Below are 21,699 nucleotides of genomic sequence, written 5' to 3'. Positions count from 1 at the left end.
CTTCCTCTTACTTCCATGATTTCTGGTTTTTTGTTTGTTTGTTTGTTTGTTTTTTTAAAATTCTTCCACTGGTCACTGTATATTTTTAACTAGTACAGTCATTTCTTTTTCTTCATTTGTCAGCAATGAAATCTGAAGTGTAATCTTTTAATTCATTACTGTGAAAAACGTTTGAGAGAAATGTGGACATTCACTCCCACATGCCTCTTCCCATTATCCCCGTTCCAACTTAATTAGTAAGCTCTGGTGTGTGTATATGTGGCTTGTGGGCTTCTTTCACTTTTGTTGGTAGCGTTTATTTTTTATTATTTGACTTTTCCTTCAAGACTTGTAAGATTCACATCATTTTCCCAAGGCTGCTCAGTTCTTTTAGTTCTGCATTTCATTGGCTTCGTTTGTTAAAACACTTTGAAGAAGCTGGAAGGGCTAGAAGAATGGAAACAAAATTGTTGTGTTTTTGATAGTGATGAATAATAACCACATGTACCAGGATGTGTTCCCTGTCTTACATGGAAGTCATGACATCTTACTAATCAGGACCAATGAGGGAGCAGGTGCCAGGCATTTAAGGGGCATTAGTTCAGTTGTTTTTTTTTTTTAATTTTTATTTATTTATGATAGTCACAGAAAGAGAGAGAGAGGCAGAGACACATAGGCAGAGGGAGAAGCAGGCTCCATGCACCGGGAGCCCGACGTGGGATTCGATCCCTGGTCTCCAGGACCACGCCCTGGGCCAAAGGCAGGCGCTAAACCGCTGCGCCACCCAGGGATCCCCAGCTGGGTTTTTTTTCCTGAAAAACAAACAAGTTTTGTTTTGTTTTGCATCTATGTTTATAATGGAGATTGGTTTTCTTGTGTGGATTTTGTTCAGAAAGGCAGATTGGGTTGAATTCATTCCTTACAGTCTCTGTCCAGTCTTGGTACCAAGATCGTGCTAGTGGAATAACGTGATTGGGGGTAACTCACATCTTTCCTATGCTCCAGAACAGTCTGATTAAAATGGGAATTTTCTATTTGTCAAAGATCTGCTACCACTTGGCTGTAAAATAATTGGGTTAGTGCCTCTTTGTGAGTTTTTTTTTTTTACCCTGGCCTTTATTTTGAAATTTTGAAAAATGTTCAACTTACAGAAAAATTGAAAGAGAGTACCACAGAAATGACTTCAATTTTTATATGGCTTTTGGCCTACTGTGGTTTTCTACTTTCTCTTGGGTCAGTTGGGTAATGTAAATTTTGATTGAAAAGTTGACCATTTTCACTAGATTTCTAAGTTAGGGTGAAACTTTTAAATAATATTCTCTTATTTTTCTAATCTCAGCTGTATCTGTGGTTATAACAACTTCATCGTTTCTGACAGCTTTTATGTTACCTCTAATCCTCATAACGAGTTTGTGATGCAGATACCACATATCACCTGTATTTTACATATAAGAACATTGAGATTGAGTGGAATTCACTGGCTTCTCAGGGCCCGACAGCTAGTGAGCGAGAGGGCCGGGTTCTCGCTAGAGCTTTATAGCTCAGAGTCTGGCTTGCATCAGCTGTGTCTTCACGGCCTGCTCTCCGACCGCACTCTGAGGAGCAGGGCCTGAAGTATTCTGAAGGTTACAGCGCATTTGCCCATCCCTTACCACATGTGAGCCTCCCCTGGAGATTGCCGGGTCCCCCATTTGGAACTGAGAAACCAGAAGCTTGCCAAGAGGAGCTGCCGTGCCCAAGGTCACACGGCCTCAGATGGTACCATTGATTTTAGGACCCAGGTTTTCTGACTTTGAAAACAGTGCACTTTTTACTAATCCATCATGCAGTTTCAGCGTGGCATACAAATAAGGGTTAGGTCTTTATTTTTTGACCCAGTCTGTGAGCCTTTTTCTACTAACAGATTGCTGATATCCCATATCCACTTACCAATGTAACATGTGTATTTATTATTAATTAGTAATAATTATGTCATATACTATTAAATAATTATATAATCCTCAAGTAATAACTATCAATGGGTTGTTAAGAATCATCATTAATTATGACTAATTAAATTAATTATAAGTAAGCTGCCTGTCTTTATAGTCTTCTGAAAGGTGTGGACAGAAATCTCTGTGCATTGTTTCCTTTAGGGAAAGTGTCCTCATGGAGTCTGGGGTGAACTGGGCTCCAACCAAATCAGCTTTCCCCACCCCAATCAGAGCCCTAAATGACTATGGCTGGGGGTCTTGTGCTCTGCTCAGGCAGACACGGAGTCCTTGGCCAACTGGTTCTATCAGGTCGGTGCTATTAAAAGGAGGCTGATGGTTTGCTCTTGCTCCTGTTGCTGCTGTAGATTGCAGGAGAGCTAAGCTACTATGCAGGCCCTGTTCCAACAGCAATAATAGCCAGGAGTGGCATTTTTGAAAGAAGGATGGTGGGTGACCTTGGCAAGAGGGGAGCGCACTCCAAGGGGGATAAGAACATGACAGGGAGATATGAAGGGATGAAGACAGTGTCCTTCTAGAAGTGAGGAGGGAATGGGTGACAACACCTGGCATGGCCTTAAAAATGGCATGATGGGGGGATCCCTGGGTAGCTCAGAGGTTTGGTGCCTGCCTTTGGCCCAGGGCGTGATCCTGGGGTCCCAGGATCGAGTCCCGCGTCAGGCTCCCGGCGTGGAGCCTGCTTCTCCCTCCTCCTGTGTCTCTGCCTCTCTCTCTCTCTCTCTCTCTCTCTCTCATCATAAAATAAATAAATAAATCTTTAAAAAATGGCATGATGGTCATTGGCTATAGAAGGGGATGTGTGGTGCAGGTGTGTCTGTGGGCAGTGCTGGAAATGAACTGAAGGAAGGAAGAAAGGGTACAGATATACAATTAGATATATCTACAGTATTTTTTTTTAAGATTTATTTATTTGAGAGGGATGGAGGAGCAGAGGGAGAAGGAGAGAGAATTCCAAGTATACTCCTTGCTGAGCAAGTAGCCTGATGTGGGGCTCGATCCCAGGACCCCAAGATCATGACCTGAGCCAAAATCAAGAGTTGGATGCCCAGCCCACCAAGCACCCAGGCACCCCTACCATATTTTTTTAGTTTTGGCCAAGCTAGTTTGACAGCAGAGTTGCTCCTGCTGCTGAGGGAACTCCCACAGGACAGTCTATAATAAATTCTGTTGCAGAGCTTTGGAGCCCTTTGGCCTGTCACCGAGGACTTGTTACCAGGGGACCTGTTGTTACCAGGGGGTCACAGATCCAACATCTGCTTCTTCTCACAACCCAGGATGAAATCGGTGGCTGTGCACTGCTCCAGGCTGCAGGGAGGCCCCATGTAAGCAGTGCCCCAATGCTCCCCATGATAGTATGTAGGGCAGAGAACATCGGGGACTAGGGAACATATTTTTACACATAAATATTTATGTCAAATCAGCTCTGCTAAGAAGGTGGCAAAACAAGGCGTGAAAACACAATGAGACAGAGCAGCCTGATTTTTTGCAAATATTTATGAGAGCGGAAAATGCTGAGAGAGAGAGAACCCTGGAAGAGAATAGCCAAGAAGAAGAGAGAGACAACAAGGCTGCCCCTAGCCATGGGAAGGCTGCCTCCTTGCAGGGGGTCAGTACAGAGGGCAGGGCTAATTCCATCATGCTGTCAGGGAGGGAAGAGGGTTGACACTTTTTATTTGTGTGTTTAATACCCATAGGACAGTCACTTTGCTAAGCACATGAAATTCTTTAACATCTTGTCCACTGCTGTTCAGCTATGTTTTTAAGATTTTATTTATTTATTTGAGTAGGGAGAGATGGCATGAGTTGGGGAGAGGGGCATAGGGAGAAGGAAGAGCAGACTCCCAACTGAGCAGGGATCCCAGGACCCTGGGATCATGACCTGAGTTGAAGGCAGACGCTAAATCAATTGAGCCACCCAGGTGCCCTGTTCAAAAGTTTTAAAATAAACATTATGACTTTTGTGATTAATCACTAAATTAAACACACACACACACACACACACACACACACACACAGAGAGAACAGATCTATATAACAGGTGTATTTGGCATCCTTCCATTTAGTAAAATGATCCTCTGAGGACTGAGTGAGAAAGTCCACATAAAATACTGCAGTGCCCAGCATGCTGGAAGCTCTTGATTCATGTCAGATGTCACTCTCATCTTTTCAGCAGGTGGCTTATTAAAGAAATGCATGGAGGGGTGCCTGGGTGGCTCAGTCAGTTAAATGTCTAACTTTTAATTTTGGCTCAGGTCAGATCTCAGGGTGGAGAGATCGAGCCCTGCCTTGGACTCCAAGCTCAACAGAGAGTCTGCTCCAGATTCTTTCCTTCTCTCCCTCTGCCTGTCCACCCCCACTCATGTGCACATGCTTACTCTCTCTCTCTCTCTCTTAAATAAATAAATAAATAAATAAATAAATAAATAAATAAATAACATTAAAAAGTGCATTGACTGGTGGTCGGTGGATCTAGCATGTGCCCTGCCCATAGTAAGGGCTCAATGCTTTTGTTGTTGAAAAAGAAGAAGAAATGTGCTGGGACTGACCCTGGTTTTGAGAGGAGGTTCAGCATCTGTGTGCAGTACAGCTGTGGGCGGTCCACCAGCCACTGCAGAATTTTCAGCCAAAGGTTTTCCATTGTCCTTTTGAGATGTGGCCATCTCTTGCCAAGACGCCAGCAATTGTTTCTGCCTTTGGCAAGCAGTTATCCTCAGATTGACTTGAGAGTCCTGTCCTTCCTAAATGCTGGAGGGAACAGAACAGAGAAGCCTCTATCACATGGGAAACAAGCCAGATGGTGGAGGTGGAGGAAAAAGAGATACCCTGATGTTTGGGCATTTTGTCGATTCGGCATCAATGAACTATCCATTTTCCAGGCATTATGTTTGGTGCTCTGTGTGTTTTTTCTCATTTGATCCTCAAATAATGCTGTGAGGATGACATTAGCATAACTATTTTATAGATGAAGGAGCCAACCTGCCTAAGGTCATATAATTCCAACAAATGTTGATAGGACTGGGGTTTGAGAACTAGAATATCTGGGTTTTAAATCTTTGAGAGAGTGTGCAGGGATAGAAAAATAAAAGATGTGATAAGTAAATGTACCCATTAGAATATAGTCTGTTTGGTTTTCTGCTCTTGACAAGTGGGGCAAGAAAGAGGAAATTTTGTTATGCACAGGATACATTCACTGGTTTACTTAGGAGTTGTGTTTGGCTCTGGTTGTGGAAGGCAGATAGAGTTATGCTTGAGTGTCTCATCTGATCTGTTGGTAGTTGCTGCTAGGTGGGAAATTGATGAATGATGCCCGTTATACATGTGGGATGAGGAATTAGTGGCCTATTTGCTGTTTCTTTGATAGCTACTCATGGAGCAGAGAAGTGGCTGTTCTGAGTAATACAGGAAAGGCGTAAGTAAGTAAGTAAGGGTGGGTGGATAATATCGTTGGAACAACAAAGGTATGAGGTGAATGATAAGCACAGCTGGCAGAAGCTGAATCCAGTGAAAATGGACAAAGGCCTCAGTTTGTGTGATAACAAGAGATAGTGAACTTATTAATTCTCCAATTGCCTCCAGGGGAGGCAGCCCAGTCTGGGCAAAAGAAACATTAGGAAGACTCTAGAAAGCAAGTCCCTCTTACAGTAAAGTGGTTGCTAACGATGGGACTTTGGGAGCTGGATAGATCACATTTCAGATCCTGGCTCCATCACTCATGAGCTGTGTGACTTGAGTTTTTACTTCTGCATTCTCATCCACACAAAACAAATACTGCTCCCAACTCTTGGTGTTATTTTGAGGATGACATGAGATAACACTATTGATGTGCTTTGCATATAGCAGGTCCTCAAGGTATGGATTTTTCTCTTCTCTTCCACCCACCCTATTGTGGCCTGCATTAAGGGATTCTCTCCCTGGTGAGGAAAGGCCTTGTTGGGGAGCTCCAAATACTGACTCAGACTCAGTCCAGCCCCTGGTAGACAGGTGTCTTTAATGCCCGCCCCCATCCATGACCAAACTTCAGGCCCCACTTGGCTTCCCCTATAACTATTAATGGAAACTGTGTTCCTAATTCCCCTCCTGCTGTGCAGTCAATTTACCTCTTAATGCCTGGCAGAGGCAGCATGCAGAAAGATTGACAACATTGTTCACACTGTTTAAAGGTTCCACTGTGCGTTGAAAATTGTCTAAATGGAGGGATAATGAACAATCACCAAATTGGAGCTTTCTCAAGCTGAGAGAAAAGAAAGGCTTTGGAGAGTGGGTGCCACATGACCGAAGTTATTAGCCAGGGTGGAGAGGGGAAGACAGATAGTGTCAGTTCCTCAAGCTCAAGAAAGATTGGATCTGTTGGAGCATGAAGTATTTGGAGTCTTTCACTACTTACAGTTTACTTGGTAACTTTCCAGGGGATACTGAGATGAGAAGGGCTAGCACTCCTCAGATTCTATCAGTTCCAGACAGGTTAATAAAACCATGAATTCATTGGCATCCACCACAATCTGGTGGATCCCACCTCGTTGAGATGAGAATTCACCATTGATTTCCTGACAATAACTTCCCTGATGGGATGGGGTGTGCTGGATGGAAGGTTGGTGTCTCAAAATCTGCCTCTTTTTCATTTGTGGTGAATCTCAAGGTAGGTGGCTTCAACTTCAAGTCTCTACTCTGTTCCTAATAAATGAAGGGCTCTCACAGAACCATTTTGATGAATTACAGTCATAATATTTAGAAATAAGTATCATTTGCCTGTTCTTATTTTATGATGGAGAAGACACTGTGCTGTATTTTGACCAGCGGTCCTATGACCTAGGTTATTATCTACATTATAAAAATGAGACATTGAGCCTGGAAGAACTAAGATTTCCCATCCAGAACCTTACAGTTACAAACCAAAATCTGTTTGACGCCAAATAAGATACTTGAGCCCATCTATGCAAGACTACCTCAACATGAGACACTTGGTGGTTGCAAAAACCACCCAGACTGGTACAAGAATGCTGTTTAAGAAATATTTATATTGAGAAATCTGCCAATGGTCTCATGAGTGTTTCCTTGTATGTAACTTCTCTCTTTCCTCTTGCTCCTTTAAAAATTTTTTGCCTTTGCCTTTTGACTATTTATTATGTGTTTTGGTGCAGCCCTAAATAAGTTCAACCTCCTTGGGGTTCTTTAAACCTCATGAATCTGGATACCCATTGCTCTTCCTGGGTTCAGGGATTTTTTTTTGGCCATTGTTGCTTTGCATATATTTTCTATTCTTTTCCCTTTCTCTTCTGGAATTCTCATAACATGAATATTGTTTCTTTACATTGTGTCCTGTGTCTTATAGGCTTTCTTCAATCTTTTTCAATCTTTTTTCTTTTGCTGGTCTGCCTGGTAATTTCTAATGTCCTATCCTCAACACTGACACTTTCTTCTGGAGATCAGATTTGTGGTTACCAGAGGCGGCAGTGGGGGTGGAGGGGGGGTGGGGGGTGGGGTGAATTGCTAAAGGTGGTCAAAAGCTACAAACTGCCAGTTATAAGATATGAGTCCTGGGGATGTAATGTACAACACAGTGACCATAGTTAATGCTGGTATATGATATACAGGAAAGTTAAGAGAGCAGATCTTAAAGAGTCCTCATCACAAAAAGATTTTTTTTCTTTCTTTTTATTGTATCTATATGAGAACATGGATGTTAGCTGAACCTACTGTGGTCATCATTTCATAATCTATGTAAATCAAACCATCAAGCTGTGTGCCTTAAACTTATACAGTAGCATATTCAAGTATTTCTCAATATGCTGGAACAATAGCAATATTTATGTGTTTATTATTCATTAATCTGTTCTCATGAGCATTGAGCACTGATCAACTCTGAGGCTAATATTGGGCATCCGCTTGTTGAGGTCTAATATTACCTGGCTATTGACCATTACCTGTGATGGAGAATAGGTGGGTAGCAGACTACCTTCTTCCACTATCCCAGCAATGGCCAGCCCCTATTTGAAATTGACAGGCTGTGAGGAATTCCATGGCATACTCTAGCCATTGGCAAGCTCTTAGGTGTCTTACTGCACAAATTGAGAACGATCTAAAGAGGTTGACAGAGTCTTTTCAGCCCCATCTGTGAGGATGGTGACATCTTGCACTTAGGCAGAAATTTAGACAGTGATGTAGAGGCTGCCTTGAGGTGAAAGCCTTCCCTGGGACCCTCATCCATGCTCCTACAGCTAGCTCTGATTTCTTCATAATAATATTTAACCTCACTACTGTGGTGTCTGTTTTGCTGTCTGTCCCCCCATCCCAGCTGAATGTGAGTTCCCTGAGAGCAGAGACATGTCTAATGGATCTGTGTGTTCCTGATGTCTTGTATGAGACCAGGCAAAGAATAGGTAGTTAATACAGTGAGAGTGAGAGAGCATGAGAGAGGGGAAGAGAGAAAGAGAGAAGGAAGGGAGAGAAAGAAAGGGATGGAAGGACAGAGAGAAGGAATCAAGGTAAGAAGGGGAGGAAAGAGAAAAACTAAGAAGTCAAGGAATGAAAGAATAAAATTAAGAAGAAAAGTAAGTTAGGTAGGAAGGGAGGGAGGAAGCAAGAAGAGAGGGGAGAGGAAGAAGAAATGGAAAAGAAGACTCATCAGGCCACCTCTAGAAGAGTTCAAGAGTGCAAGACATGGACTCAGGCTGTCAATGTGATCGGTATCCCAGGACACTGGGCTACAGGGTGAGCTTCTGGAGTTTTGTTCCAAAGACCCAACTTTCTCCAGGGCTCAGTCCCTTTGTCTGTGAAATGGGCTTGTCATGTCTACCTGACATAGTTGTGAGAATTAAACCACATAATCAACAATGAAAGAGTCATGGCCCCTGAAGCAGGGGGAGTCCAAACAGAAGAGGTGGAAATATCCCAAGAAAGCTCAGACGGGAGGGAGGGATCTCAGGGAGAACCCAGCTTCCAATGATGACCTGTCCGCCTTTCCTGTTCTAAGTACTGTAATTGTTAAATTCTTTTATTAGACTCTTTTCTCTGGCTCGATAGGCCCATGTCTGTGAACGGGACCTTTCTTGGGGTGCACACAGACTGTGCTATTTTGAATTCTGCATCATTAAGATAATTAGGTGCCCAGACAGAGTTTAAATACGATTAAGGGTTTGGTGCACACTGGCTGGCCCTGGTGGCGGAGTCATCTGGGGACTTGGCCTCCGCTTGCTTCTGGCTTTTGGAGCTCAGAACCTTGCCTAGGACAAAATGGCTCTCCTGGGCAAATGAAGGGAAGTGTAGGGAAGGAAGGTGGTATATTTCTGAGCTCTTCAGTGTCAGATGATCCACAGGGAATTCTAGATGCACTGTCGGATTTAATTTTATCCTTCTAACAGACTTGTCAGATGTGTGTTGTTGCTCCCATTTTACAGATGAAGACACAGTAGTGAAGGGGTGAAGGCACATGCCTCAGGTAAGCATCTAGGAAGCCCCTCTGGCTAGGTGGCCTTCAACACATTCCTGCACCTTTCTAAGCCTGAACTTACTCAATTTATAAAATGAGGATAGCAATAATACCTACCATGTAGGGTGGATAAGAGAATTAAGTATCATGGGACATACATAACACTCTTATCACAGTGCTAGGCAGATACAAAGAACTTGATGACTTTAAATTAGCATTCTTATTTATTCCCAGATTACCTGGGTCTAAAGCCTAAGCCTGATGTATGAATCTAGCTTACGTCCCAATGGGAGACAGACATGGGCCCACATGGACACAGGGAGATCCTGATTCTTTTGAGTACGTGATCATTTTTGGTTCCTATCATGCTAAAAGAATTCAACTGTGGCATGTCTGTGTGCTCATGTCTACACTACAATGTTGTAAGAATTCACTGTGGCTATGCCTGTATGCATAATATGCCTGTGCATCTACAAACCCACTTCTGCAATGATGGAAAACAAACCCCACTTCTGCAATCTGTACAGAACTTTACTGTTTACAGAAGAGCTGTGTTGTATCAGCTTTTATCTCTTCTCTTCCAATGACCCTGGGTCACTGCTTGACATTATCTTGTCCTCAACCTACCAATATTTTTTTGTCTGTAAATGTTTTCCGACCTTCTTGTTAATGTCACACAATTCTAGACATAAGTGTGAATGAGAAGACAGAGTTCTTGTCTTCACGAAGCTTCCATTCTGGTGGCAGTAAATGTACAAAGGGAAAATAAGATACTTGTATGTACTAATTAGGGCTGTAAAGGAGAAAAACAACCCCAAGCTCACAGTGCATGAATATGGTCAAAGTTCATTTCTTGTTCATATCATAGGGAGCTCTGCTCCATGCAGTCAGGCAGGGATCCATGATCCTTCTTTCCTCTGGCCCTGCTATTCTCTTAGGGCCCTGAAGTGCTCCACTGAGCCCAGCAGACTAGGGGAGAGTGCAAGTTGGGGAACTAGATGGGAGGCTTTTATGAGGATAGGCTGTGAGGGGCAAACATAACTTCTACCAAGGTTCCATTAGCCAGAAGTGTTGCGTGGCTATACCTAATTCCAAGGAAGGCTGGTAGATATGGTGTAGCTATCTTCTCAGGAAGAAAAGGAAACCAGTTTAATAAAAATGCATACATCCTCTGCCCCCATGTACCCAAGTGTGATTGTGTTTTGATGTGTGTTTGCATCTGCATTGTTTCTTTGGAGGGACTTAGAGGGGCTGCTTTCTACAAGAGAAGGAAATATTGCTGGTGGGTGTATAGTGTTCCCGCTGATCCTATGATGCTCAGTAGGGCAAATCTGACCTCTGTGACTACCTTTTTCACATCCTTCTTTCTCTCCCTTTGCCATCTCTTACTCCCATCCTACCCTGTGCTCAGATCTATACAGTGCTGTGCTTTCCTTTTCCCTTCCCTGAGTTCAGATCTTCCAGTTTTGTGAATCCCCCACTGCCCCTCAAAGGTTTCTCACAACTGAGAACCTGGGTGATTTCTTGTGTCTTTGAAAAATTATCATCTCTTTGTAGCAGTCATGCCATTAGCCATGACTGTGGCCATTACTACTTAATTTGAACAGCCCTCAGAATTATCATTGAACTTTTATGTGCTGAAATTTCAAGGCCTGTCTATCCCACTAGACTGTAGGTACTAAGGTGCAGGGACTGTGGCTTTCTGAGCATAGCTGTACATCTGGTGATTGGCACAACTCCTGATACCTAGTGGAGCATTCATGCGACATATTCAATGGACAAATGCATAAATAATTGAATGCATTTGTATATCTTTTTTCACCCTCCCAGCAAACTTAGGAATGAAGTGTCATTAGCCCCATTGTGCATTATTTCTCTTCCCCAGTTTAATAATCTTATCCGCAGGTAAGGAAATGATGCTTGAGGAATTTAATAACTACTCCAAATCATGATAGGAATAGTTGGGTGGACTTAGATTCAACTTCAGGTGTGCTTGATTTCAAATCTCATGCTATTTGGCTTTTGTTTGTTCATTTTCTACTATGTCACATTGCACCCCCATCATCTGAATACTAATATATATTATGTATTATAATATAATAATATATATTTTCATAATTTTATTTTTTTTAATTTTATTTTTTTTTATTTTCATAATTTTAAATATAATTCTTGTTTATATATAATTATATATTACACAATAAATGTATAAGTAATAATGGTATGATTCATATATTTCTTAGTACTTTTTCGAAGTACTTTCACATAGGTGATTTCATTAGAGCATCCTGATAGGTTAGAGTAGTTTGTAGCACAGACTCATTTTTATTTTCCTACTCCACAGATTTAGAAAGAAAATCTACACAGATACTTCCACACTAGGGCTCGACAACTTTTTTTGTAAAGGACTAAGTAGTAAATATTTTGTGCTGTGTAGACATAATCTCTATTGCTACTACTCAGCTCTTCCATGGTAGCCTAAAAAAAGCCATAGACATTATGTAAAAGATGGGTACGGCCATGTCCCAATAAAAGTTTGTTGACAAAAACAGGAGACAGCCAGATTGGGCCTACGTGCCACAGTTTGTCAACTCCTGCTCTATACAACCATGAGAAGAGCTCACATGGAAAATATAGAAAATACCAGAAAGGGCAAATCAGGCTGGAGAGTTTAAATTTACTTGCTCAAAGCCACAACATATTTGTGGCAGAGCTGTACCCCAAATCCACATTTTTTTGCTTCCTGACATAATGTTCTTTCCACTACACCAGTCTCCCTCATTAGCTGCCATGGCGGGCATAGAGCCTCATCTCAGACTCGTGGGTTTGCCATTTGTCTCTCACAATTGCAGATATTAATCACTGCTCAGTCTTTAGCCCTGATATCTTCCATCCACAAAATCCTAAAGAAGGGCAAGTGCTTTGCTTTCTTGAGTTCTGTCTCTTTCCTAAAGAAATGAACTTAAAAGCCAGAACTGAAATTGTCTCTGATTTTCAGTTCACCAGAGTGGTTAAGGATTAAGGAGGGTCCTTGATGGAATGAGCACTGGGTGTTCTATGCAACCGATGACTCTCTAAATTCTACTTCTGAAGCTAACGATGCACGATATGTTAATTAAATTGAATTTAAATACAATTAAAAAGAAAGAATACAGATTTAGGGTCAGGCAGTTGTGGCAGTAGCAGCTCTGACACTCACCAGCTGGGTGACTTTGGGTGCCCCAGTGTCCACATTAGTAAAATGGGGATAGTAACAGTTCCTGCCTTGAAGGGGACTTCGAGGAGTTGGAAATAGTTGGATGAGGATTAAAACAGTTAAGTATAAAAATACTTACAAGAGTGTCTGCCACCCAGTAGGTGTTTACTGCTATTGCTGCTGGTTATCATTATCATTACTATTATTTTCCCCAAAATGGTGGAATGTGTGACTTCATACCTTTACTGCTTCTAACCTCCAATGCCTATAATGCAGTTTCTTACCTTTGGTGTTAGTGACATTTGCAGCTGAGAATTCTTGACTACGTAGCAAGGAGGTAAGTTCTCTCCACTGGAGGACTTTTAGAAGCACCCCTGACCTCTACTCACTAGATTCAGCAGCAGCATCCTCCCCCTTTTGGTTGTTAATAACCAAAAATGTGCCCAGACATTACCAAATGTCCCTTGGGTCCTTGGGGGCAAAATCTCCCCCAGCCGAGAACCACTGCTCTAATGTGATTGCTTCTTCCTCACTATGGTTTGGCAAATTCTGATATGTCCTCTCCTCATAAAGAGAGAAATTAACAGGTGTTAAGAAAAAGTCCTGAAAGCCATTAACCCTTCATTGAGCCCCTCTCACTGATGTGATCAACCCAAAGATCATTGGCAAACACTTTGGAGAGAAAGTGAGCAGCCTGTGGGAGGCATTTCTGATTGAAATAAAATGTTTTGGGACTTATCCCATGGATAAGTCTCTAGATCCAGATCTCTAGATCCTCTCCTCTCCATGAATGGGGAAGACATTCTGTGTGATGGAGTCAATCACTTGGGGGAAGGCATCCGAAGAGAGCATTCACCAGGTCAGACCACGATGGAAAGAAACAAAGTCATCCTTTATTCACTCAACAAACCAAAGGCTACTTTTGTTTCTAGGGGAATGAGAGAGTATCTCCATATTCCAGAAACTCACAACCTAGTCAAAGACACAGGCATGTAGACCAATTAACTGAGCAGTCCTCCAGATTGGGATTACAGGGCTAGGTGAGATTTGTTTAAACAGATGCTGTATTTTTCTGGATTTTGATTTTACCAAATATTAGGGAATTCTACACGGATGTGGAAAGGTAGAAATACTGACACTGCCATTCTCTGTTATGATAAAGTGTCCAAAAACATTATCATCAAAGGCCCAAGAAATAGAACTTACTCAAAAGGAATGTCCAGGATTTTCATTTCTCTTTTTCCTGTCAGAATGATACTTTGCTGAGCAGCAGGCTATAAAAATTTGGGTCATTGCCCAATGGTGCCTATATAAATGCAGGTTCCAGATTCTTTCCTGAATTTTATTTGCTTCTCTGCAGCTCTGGTCACTGGCCTAGGGAGGATGACCAAGGTGAGATATTTCTCTGTCCCCAGGCCTCAGGTTGCTGGGTGGTATCTTTGGATTTACAAAATGGATGATTTTCATCCTTTCCATAATGCCAGGCCCATCCAGTTGGGCTGGCTTGTTCCCCCCCCCACCCCAATACTCGCCCATCACCCAAGGGAGACAACATGTCAACCTAGGCTACTGGCTTTGCTTTAATTGAAAGTCATGGAGATAATGGGCTTGTTCTCTGTCAACTGTTACATCTCCATCATTCATATTACCCACAATTCTATCAGTCAGTTCATTCATTCATTTAATGACCATTCAGTGCTGTAATAAGGGGTTGGGGCATGGAAATGATCCACCGTGGCAGGGAAGAATGTTTTATCAGTGACATTGTTTAGAACTGCTAGTGTATGGTGATAATATAAATAAGACCAGATTTTCATTGATTTTATTATTGCTTTCAAATTTATTACAATCATTGTACTCCCTCTGCCTGCACTAGGGATAGATCTCCAATACACCACTACTTCCATGTATGGAGTGTCTGCTATGTGTAAGAAACTGTGTTAGAATCTGGGCACATGTGGATTGGTACAGATAGCACAGTGCTTAAGAAGCGTGCTGCAGAATTAGACTGCCTGCTTTTGTCACTTAAAACACAAACTAGTTACTTAACCTTTCTGGGCCTTAGTTTTCCCATTTTTAAAATAGGGAATATTGGTGAAAGTTAAATAATCTACATCAAGCACTTATTACAGTGCCTGGTACACATTAACACCTGGGTATACATTGTGATTTATTCCGCCAAATATTTATTGACCACCTGCTGAGTCCCTGACAGTGTACTAGGCACTGGGCAGGATCTAACAAAATAGTTTCTACCCAGGCCAATGGGAAAGATTGAAGGAGTTGTTTCTGCTTAAGGAAAGGGAGTGAGGGAAAAATCACATAGATGAGAGACTATTTTAGCTAAAGCTTGGAGAGGGGGTAGGAGTTTTTCAAGAAGGGAAATGGGTTTGATATAGTTAGAGCAAAGCAAGGTGAGGCCTGGTGAGAGATGAGAGTAGAAAGATGGGCAGAGGTTGGGTGGTATAAAGCCTTGTTGGGAAGCTTGAGCTTTATGTCTTATAGGTGATGGGAGGTGTTTTAGTTAATCTGGGCAAAGTTATGTGAAACAATACAGGTCTCTATCTCTCTCACAAAGCTGTCCATTGTGGAGAGCCTACAGTTTTGGCCCTTTACTCAGGAACCCATGCTGAAGGAGCAGCTCCCGTGTAGAACATCTGGACTCTTAGTAGAGGAAAAAAGAAAGGAGAGAAGATGTCAGTGCATCAAAAGTGGCCCTTTAAGATTCTGCTCAGGACTGGTACACATTACTTTCACTTATATCTCATTGGCCAATGCAAGTCACATAACTGATCACAATATCAATGGAACAGGAATTACTTCTTCCACCGTGAAAAGTAGGACAGCAAATATTTTGAACAACTGTGGAATCTACTATGGCATACTGTGATCGCATCTGGGTGGCAAGGAGCAAAAGTCATAATAGATATGAAAATGTCATAAATTGTAACGCCCCGGTCAAATGTCTGCATCCTCCTTTAAAGAAGGACTTGCTGTCCAGCTATAAGGAATGTGGTCAGCAGAGTGTCTGTAGCTACTCGTTTCTTCAAGGTTTGCCTCAGCTCTAGAGAGCTGTATCATCACTTAATCTTCCCAGAGCATCCAGTATCTAGAGACTGAATGAGGCAGATTTATTTATTTTTTTAAAAGATTTTATTTATTTGAGAGAGAGAGAGCAGGGCAGGGGGAGGGGAGGGAGAGGGACAAGCAGGCTTCATACTCTGCTGAGTGCAGAGCAGGACATCAGGCTCAATCTCATAACCTTGAGATCTTAGCTGAAATCAAGAGTCGGGGGCACACATTGGCTACACCACCCACATGCCCCTGAATGAGGCAGATTTATAAAGGTTGGAGCATTTTGGCCTGAAGAGGAACAACCCTAATGCATGATATTTGTTCCAAAGCTCCTTGTTGGGGGGTCTCAGGCTTTTCAAGTTTGATTGCAGTTCAACCTCTCTGCCCCATCTTTGTTTCTTTCCCATTTCTCTTCATAGATGTTGACTCCTAATAAACATCTTGCACCCCAAATTCCATTTCAGCATCTGTTTTTAGAGAACCCAATGTGACATTGCTATAAAAGTAATAGTGATAATAATGTAATTATTATTATAATATACAATAATAACAATAAGATTGATGTATTTATTACATTATACTCCCCAGCAAGGGCCAATTTAGGGAAAAAAAATCAGGTTGCAGAATTAGTATTTAAAGCAAGCGATCATCCCTTTGGGTTTTTTTCTCATTTATGTATTTTTATTTGCTAATGTTTGTATCGGTAGACTAGAACTAAACTTCAGAGACACTGGATATCATTAGTTTGGATACCATTAGTTTATTATAAAAGAGAGACATGAAAATTATTTACATGATGAAAGATTTCACAACTTCACTAGAATGGGCAGCTTCACTTCATGCCATTTGAATAATGATTTCAGTCCACATACTTCCCGATAATGTCACCATCTCTAAATAAGAAATAACCCTTGTCATCTAGAACTACTTTGGTGCCTCCATATTCTGAGAGAAGAACTTTATCTCCAACTTTCACACTAACTGGTTCAATCTCTTCACCCTTTCCTTTAGGACCCGATCCAACAGCTACTACTGTTGCTTGCAACACTTTTCCTTGAGATTTTTCTGGAAGCATAATACTTCCTTTGGTTACAGTTTCAGCTGCATTCCTTTCAACTAAAACTCCATCAAAGAGGGGAAAAAACTCTCTAAACACTTGCCCTGCCATGACTCTGGCCTCCACAGTTGAACCCTGCTCTGGAGCTGCTGCTGCTGCCATCCCTTTGGGTTTTGTCTAATAAAGCCACCAATTTGTTTCTACAGGATTTTGTGCTCCTGAGGTAAATATTCCAGGCCACACTCTCAAGTCCTTTGGAATCAACCAGAAGATGAAATCTTCATCCCAGACCATCTGAAACTCAGAGATTCTGGGCTAAAAAAAGCCCCCTTAAGAGAATCCATGGACTCTTTTAAAATAGTTAGAGCTGTCTAGAAATAACTATCTTGAAGCCCGTGCTATTATGTGGCCTTATTTTTTTTTTAATCAACCATATCAGCAATGCCTCTGTTTATTAAAGTGTAATAGCAAAAGACCCATGTTTCAAGCCTGAGAGACCTGGGCTTGAATTTAGGCTCTTTACTAGCTGCTTGAGAGCAGGCAACTCACATAACTTCTCTGAAACTCCTCTAATAGAATAAGGATGACAAAATTTACTCTGTATGTTTATGGTGTGGATCAGATGAAATATTCTATATGCCCTTGTGAAGGTACACGATACAGAGTATATGTTCAGTAAATGTGCATTTCCTCCCCCTTCTTTCTCTTGGATGAAATATGCAAATGTCACTTGCTGAATAGGTAGTTTGGTCACTCCCACCTATGACTCTGGCATAAGGATTCTTCTTTCTGAGAAATGCACACTAGGAAGAAAAACAATGGGGCTGCTTTTTTCTCATACCTGGTAAAATATTTATTTTGACTAGAGTTCTCCGTCCATGATGATTTAAAGGACTAGATGGGCTTTCTCTTATGTATAAGCTTCTCTCAGTCAGTAAGGGATGCCTGGAGAACTACGCTGAGATTTCTGAGATAGGGCCTGGGTGAAGCAAGAAAGAGATCAGGGACTGATTAATGATGCCTGTCACAGAAACAGAATGAGCATGGGGTGGCACACATGCCACGCACTTTCCATCTTTGTGACATTTCAATAGGATGTATCCTTCTTTCCCTCTCCAAGAGTTTTCAAGCCTGTCTCAGTTCATGGGAAATCAGATCCAGTTTTGCCTTAGCAATGATGTTGATCTGGCCAAGTGAATGAGAAATATTTGTTGGAGCTGAATTTGGAGGCAGACAGTGGAGTCTATGATAGATGCTGTTGAGTGGAGTTTTTAACATGGTAATCTTATCTCTCTCTCTTTTTTTAAAGGTTTTATTTATTTATTTAATCATGAGAGACACACAGAGAGAGAGGCAGAGACACAGGCAGAGGGAGAAGCAGGCTTCATGCAAGGAGCCCGATGTGGGACTCAATACCGGCACTCTGGGATCACGCCCTGAGCCAAAGGTAGATGCCCAACCGCTGAGCCACTGAGACACCCCATCTTATCTCTTTCTTTAGGACTCGGTTCAAATAGATCCACAAAGATGCTACTTCTCAAATCTTAGCGTTTGTAAGAATCACCTTGAGAATTTGATAGAACACAGCTTTCTGGGCTTTATCCTCAGAGATTCTGATTTAGGAGGTCTGTAGGAAAACCTGAGCATTTGCATTTATCCATACTCAAAAGTGATAGCGATGCTGCTAGTCCATGGTCCATGTTTTGAGTGACTCTGTTCTAGGACCTTGATTCTCTCTGTGTAGTCTGCAACCAGCAGCATCAGCTTCATCTGAATTCCACTGGACATGCAAAATCTGAGGCCCCATCCCAGTTACTGAATCAGAACCCACACTTGAACAAGATCCCCCTAGTAATCCACATGCCAGTAAAAGTTGAGAACTACTGAGCTAGGAGCTCTTCTCTACTCCCCTGTACTGTGATAGGTCCTCAGATAGGTGGGATAGGAGGTTCTCACCATCCCTCCCCTACATCATGAAAGTCCTTATCATATAGTATTATAATCAGGATAGTCTACCTATTAGACTTTGAGCTTTTGAGAACAGGGCCCCACATCCTCATTCCTATCTATCCATTTCCTAGGGGAGTACTGCATAAAGGAGGCCCTCAGAAAAAGGCATGCTGAATGAACAATTATAGCAACCCCCAGACCCTATATTCCACTAACCATCCCTCCATATCTTATTCAAGTTCTCTCTTGTATGATCTTTGAAGAGGGATTTGTTTCCTCAGTAATTTAGGAATATGAATGCCTCACATGGGGCATATTTGAATCCTTTAGGAGGACAAGGGATTTCCAGGCATATAGGTCTTATTCACATGCAAGCAATTGCTGCCCTAATTATGAATCATTTTCCCCCCATTTGTGGGAGCAGGTCATGAGGATTCCCTATTTAGCAACATCTTTTTTTCAGGATTCATGGCTCATGAGATGGCCAGAGTGTCTGGTCTCCTATTTGAAGTTTTTAATTTCACAATACCTACTTTCACCTTTGCTTTTCACTTCATTGGGCACTGTAGTTTGGGAGCTTTTATTAGGGTGACTTACTGCATTATGGGGTGAAGGGGGAAGAAGATGGAGCTGATGGAACTTCTGTTCTCAAATGTGGTGTGCTGAGTTGGGAATGAGAGGACTAGAGTCATCATTGTGACAGTGCCATTTCCTTCCTGCATGACCTCAGAAATTCACCTCTCCTGACTCCTCATTTTCTCATGACAGATTTGTTTGGATGTTATTAGGAGTTGGTTTTTTTCCTTTTTTGTTTCTCTTCTTTAAATTTGCTCCCTCCTTCCTCTCTTTTACCTCCCTCCCTCCTTACCTCCCTCCCTCTTGCCTTTCTTCTTTCCTTTCCTGTCTCCTTCTGTCCTTCCTTCCTCCTTTCCTTCCTTTTCTTTCTAGTTTCATTCTTCCCTCTCTCCATCTTTTTTTGTTTTGTCCTCCCTCCCTCCATCTCCCTTTTTCCTTTTCCCTCTTCTTTCCCTTCCTTCCCAGACTTCCTCTCCCTCATTCCAAGCTTCCTTCCTCTCTCTTTTTCTTTCTTACTTCCTCCCTCCCTCCATCTCTGCCTTTGCTTTATCAGCAGAACTGTTTCTTCAATAATTTTCTGTGGAGTGCCACTCTGTAAGCCAGTGACGAATGGAACTGCCCTGTTAGAGTGTCTGCAGCGCCAAACTCCTCCACACCCTCTGTCTTTGAAATAATTCTTTAGAATCTCAGATTCCTGTGAAAGTGCAGTTTACAGACCATTAGACTTGATGTTCTCCAATGGGCATTTTGTTCCTAACAATTTAAGGATTATATGAGTAAACAAGACAAGTTGGGTTAGAATGTCTTGGCTGACATCTCACAGGAAGATAACTTTAGAGCTTTTGCCCTGGGACCTCAGAAGAGGCAGCCCTTGCAGCTCAGACTCACTCACCCTGGCTCTGACTCAGATGAGGTTCCTGGTCAACTATATTCCTGTGCCTGTTATATTATAGTTCCAGCCACTTCTCACCTGTCTTCCCAGTTTGGTTGTGCCTTTCTTTTTTGGCTCTTGGTCAACCTTTCTCCTTTCATAAGTCAGTGATGCTGCCTTCTGGGAGTAACCAAACATCTGCTGGTGAGTCCATTCAGTATCCACCCAAAAAAGATTTATTGTAATATGTTCCATATGCCAGACACTGTAGTAGTCTCTGGGAATGTTGTAATACATCACACACCATCCTGCCCTCGGGATTTTGTAGGTGGGCTAACCATGCAGACAGATCAATACCAGTCAGCATGATAAGTGCAATGATAGAAACCTGTGTCTGGCAGTGACAAGAGAGCATGAATTCTGTAGTGAGGCTTGGTGAGGTCAGGGAAGCTTTCCCAAGAAAGGTGATATTAGCTAAGTTTTGAAGGAAACACCCAAAATTTAGACTGGGGAGGAGGCAAGTTGTAAGATTGATGCACAAAGATTCAGAGTTGTGAAACCACACAGGATGTCTGGAACAATTATGGGCATATAGAATTATCCAGAAATACTGTCATCTATAGGAAGAGGAAGAGTAGTGGATGATGAAACCAGAGAAGCAAGACCAGATCCTAAAGGTACATTACACTAAGAAGCTTTCCGTTGCAGATGGTCAGGCAACAGTGAAGCCTTTTTGCAACTCTGATTTCCCTCAAAAGTAATGGTGGAAGATTTAGAGGACAAAGAAAAATGAAAGAAATAAGAACCCCTTCCTCTACCTTGCCTATGGAAGCCCATCCTCCAAAGGCAGCAATTGCCTCTTCTAGTCTTATATCTATGCAGTTTTTTTTTATAATGGAGATAATCCCATTGGTGAATTTTCAACCAGATTCTCAAGTCCAGACCTGCCTACTAGAGCCATCATGTTATGAGCTGAGTGATATCTTGAATCTGAAGCAAAATCTCAATGAACCAGAAATTGCTTAGTAGTCTTTTGTTTTGAAGTGTTTTATCTTAGAATAGTTTAGACTTGTAGAAAAGTTGCAAAGATAATACAGGGAGTTCCTATATACTCCTTGTCCCAGTTTCACATTTAATAGACTTAATTAATTGCAGTTTATTGGCATCACTTATTACACAAATAAGAAAATAGACAAGTCATGGGGATTTGTCTAAAAACGTAGCGTCTGATTGCTGCCTCCCCATGACTCCCATCTCCTGTGTAGCTGTAATACTGGACACTGAGAATGACAATTCATGTTGATAACCCTGAAGGGACACATCTGTAGATCATCCATGCGGAAGCAGGAAATGAACTCAGATGGTAAGAAGATTCCCCACCGCACAAGTGAAAATAAATAAAATTTTCTCTTCTCCCTGAAATAAAGATTTGACATTACCATTCTAGGAATGTTTCTGAGCCTCATCTTTGAATGCATAGCCAGTTGGAGATGGCTCTACTGGATTTTGTTCTAGATCTCTCTTGTCTGGGGTGGACTGGGTGAAGTGGGAGCCCAGGGATCATAGTAATTGTATTAG

The 21,699-nt window shown here is 41.9% G+C and overlaps 2 protein-coding genes across 3 annotated transcripts in view; one reads left to right on the top strand and one right to left on the bottom strand.

The window, feature by feature from the left end:
• SHISA9 (shisa family member 9) overlaps positions 1-21,699 on the top strand; it is a 277,053-nt gene that overhangs the window by 175,038 nt on the left and 80,316 nt on the right. The window lies entirely within an intron of this gene.
• On the bottom strand, positions 16,527-16,835 carry LOC121486255 (10 kDa heat shock protein, mitochondrial). Its single transcript, XM_041747096.1, has one exon. The coding sequence runs from the start codon at positions 16,833-16,835 to the stop codon at positions 16,527-16,529; it is 309 nt and encodes a 102-aa protein (XP_041603030.1).

Source organism: Vulpes lagopus, chromosome 3 (genome assembly GCF_018345385.1).
Source record: "Vulpes lagopus strain Blue_001 chromosome 3, ASM1834538v1, whole genome shotgun sequence".
Taxonomy (NCBI): domain Eukaryota; kingdom Metazoa; phylum Chordata; class Mammalia; order Carnivora; family Canidae; genus Vulpes; species Vulpes lagopus.
Note: the sequence above shows the minus strand (reverse complement) of the source record. Positions and strands in the feature narration are given on the sequence as shown.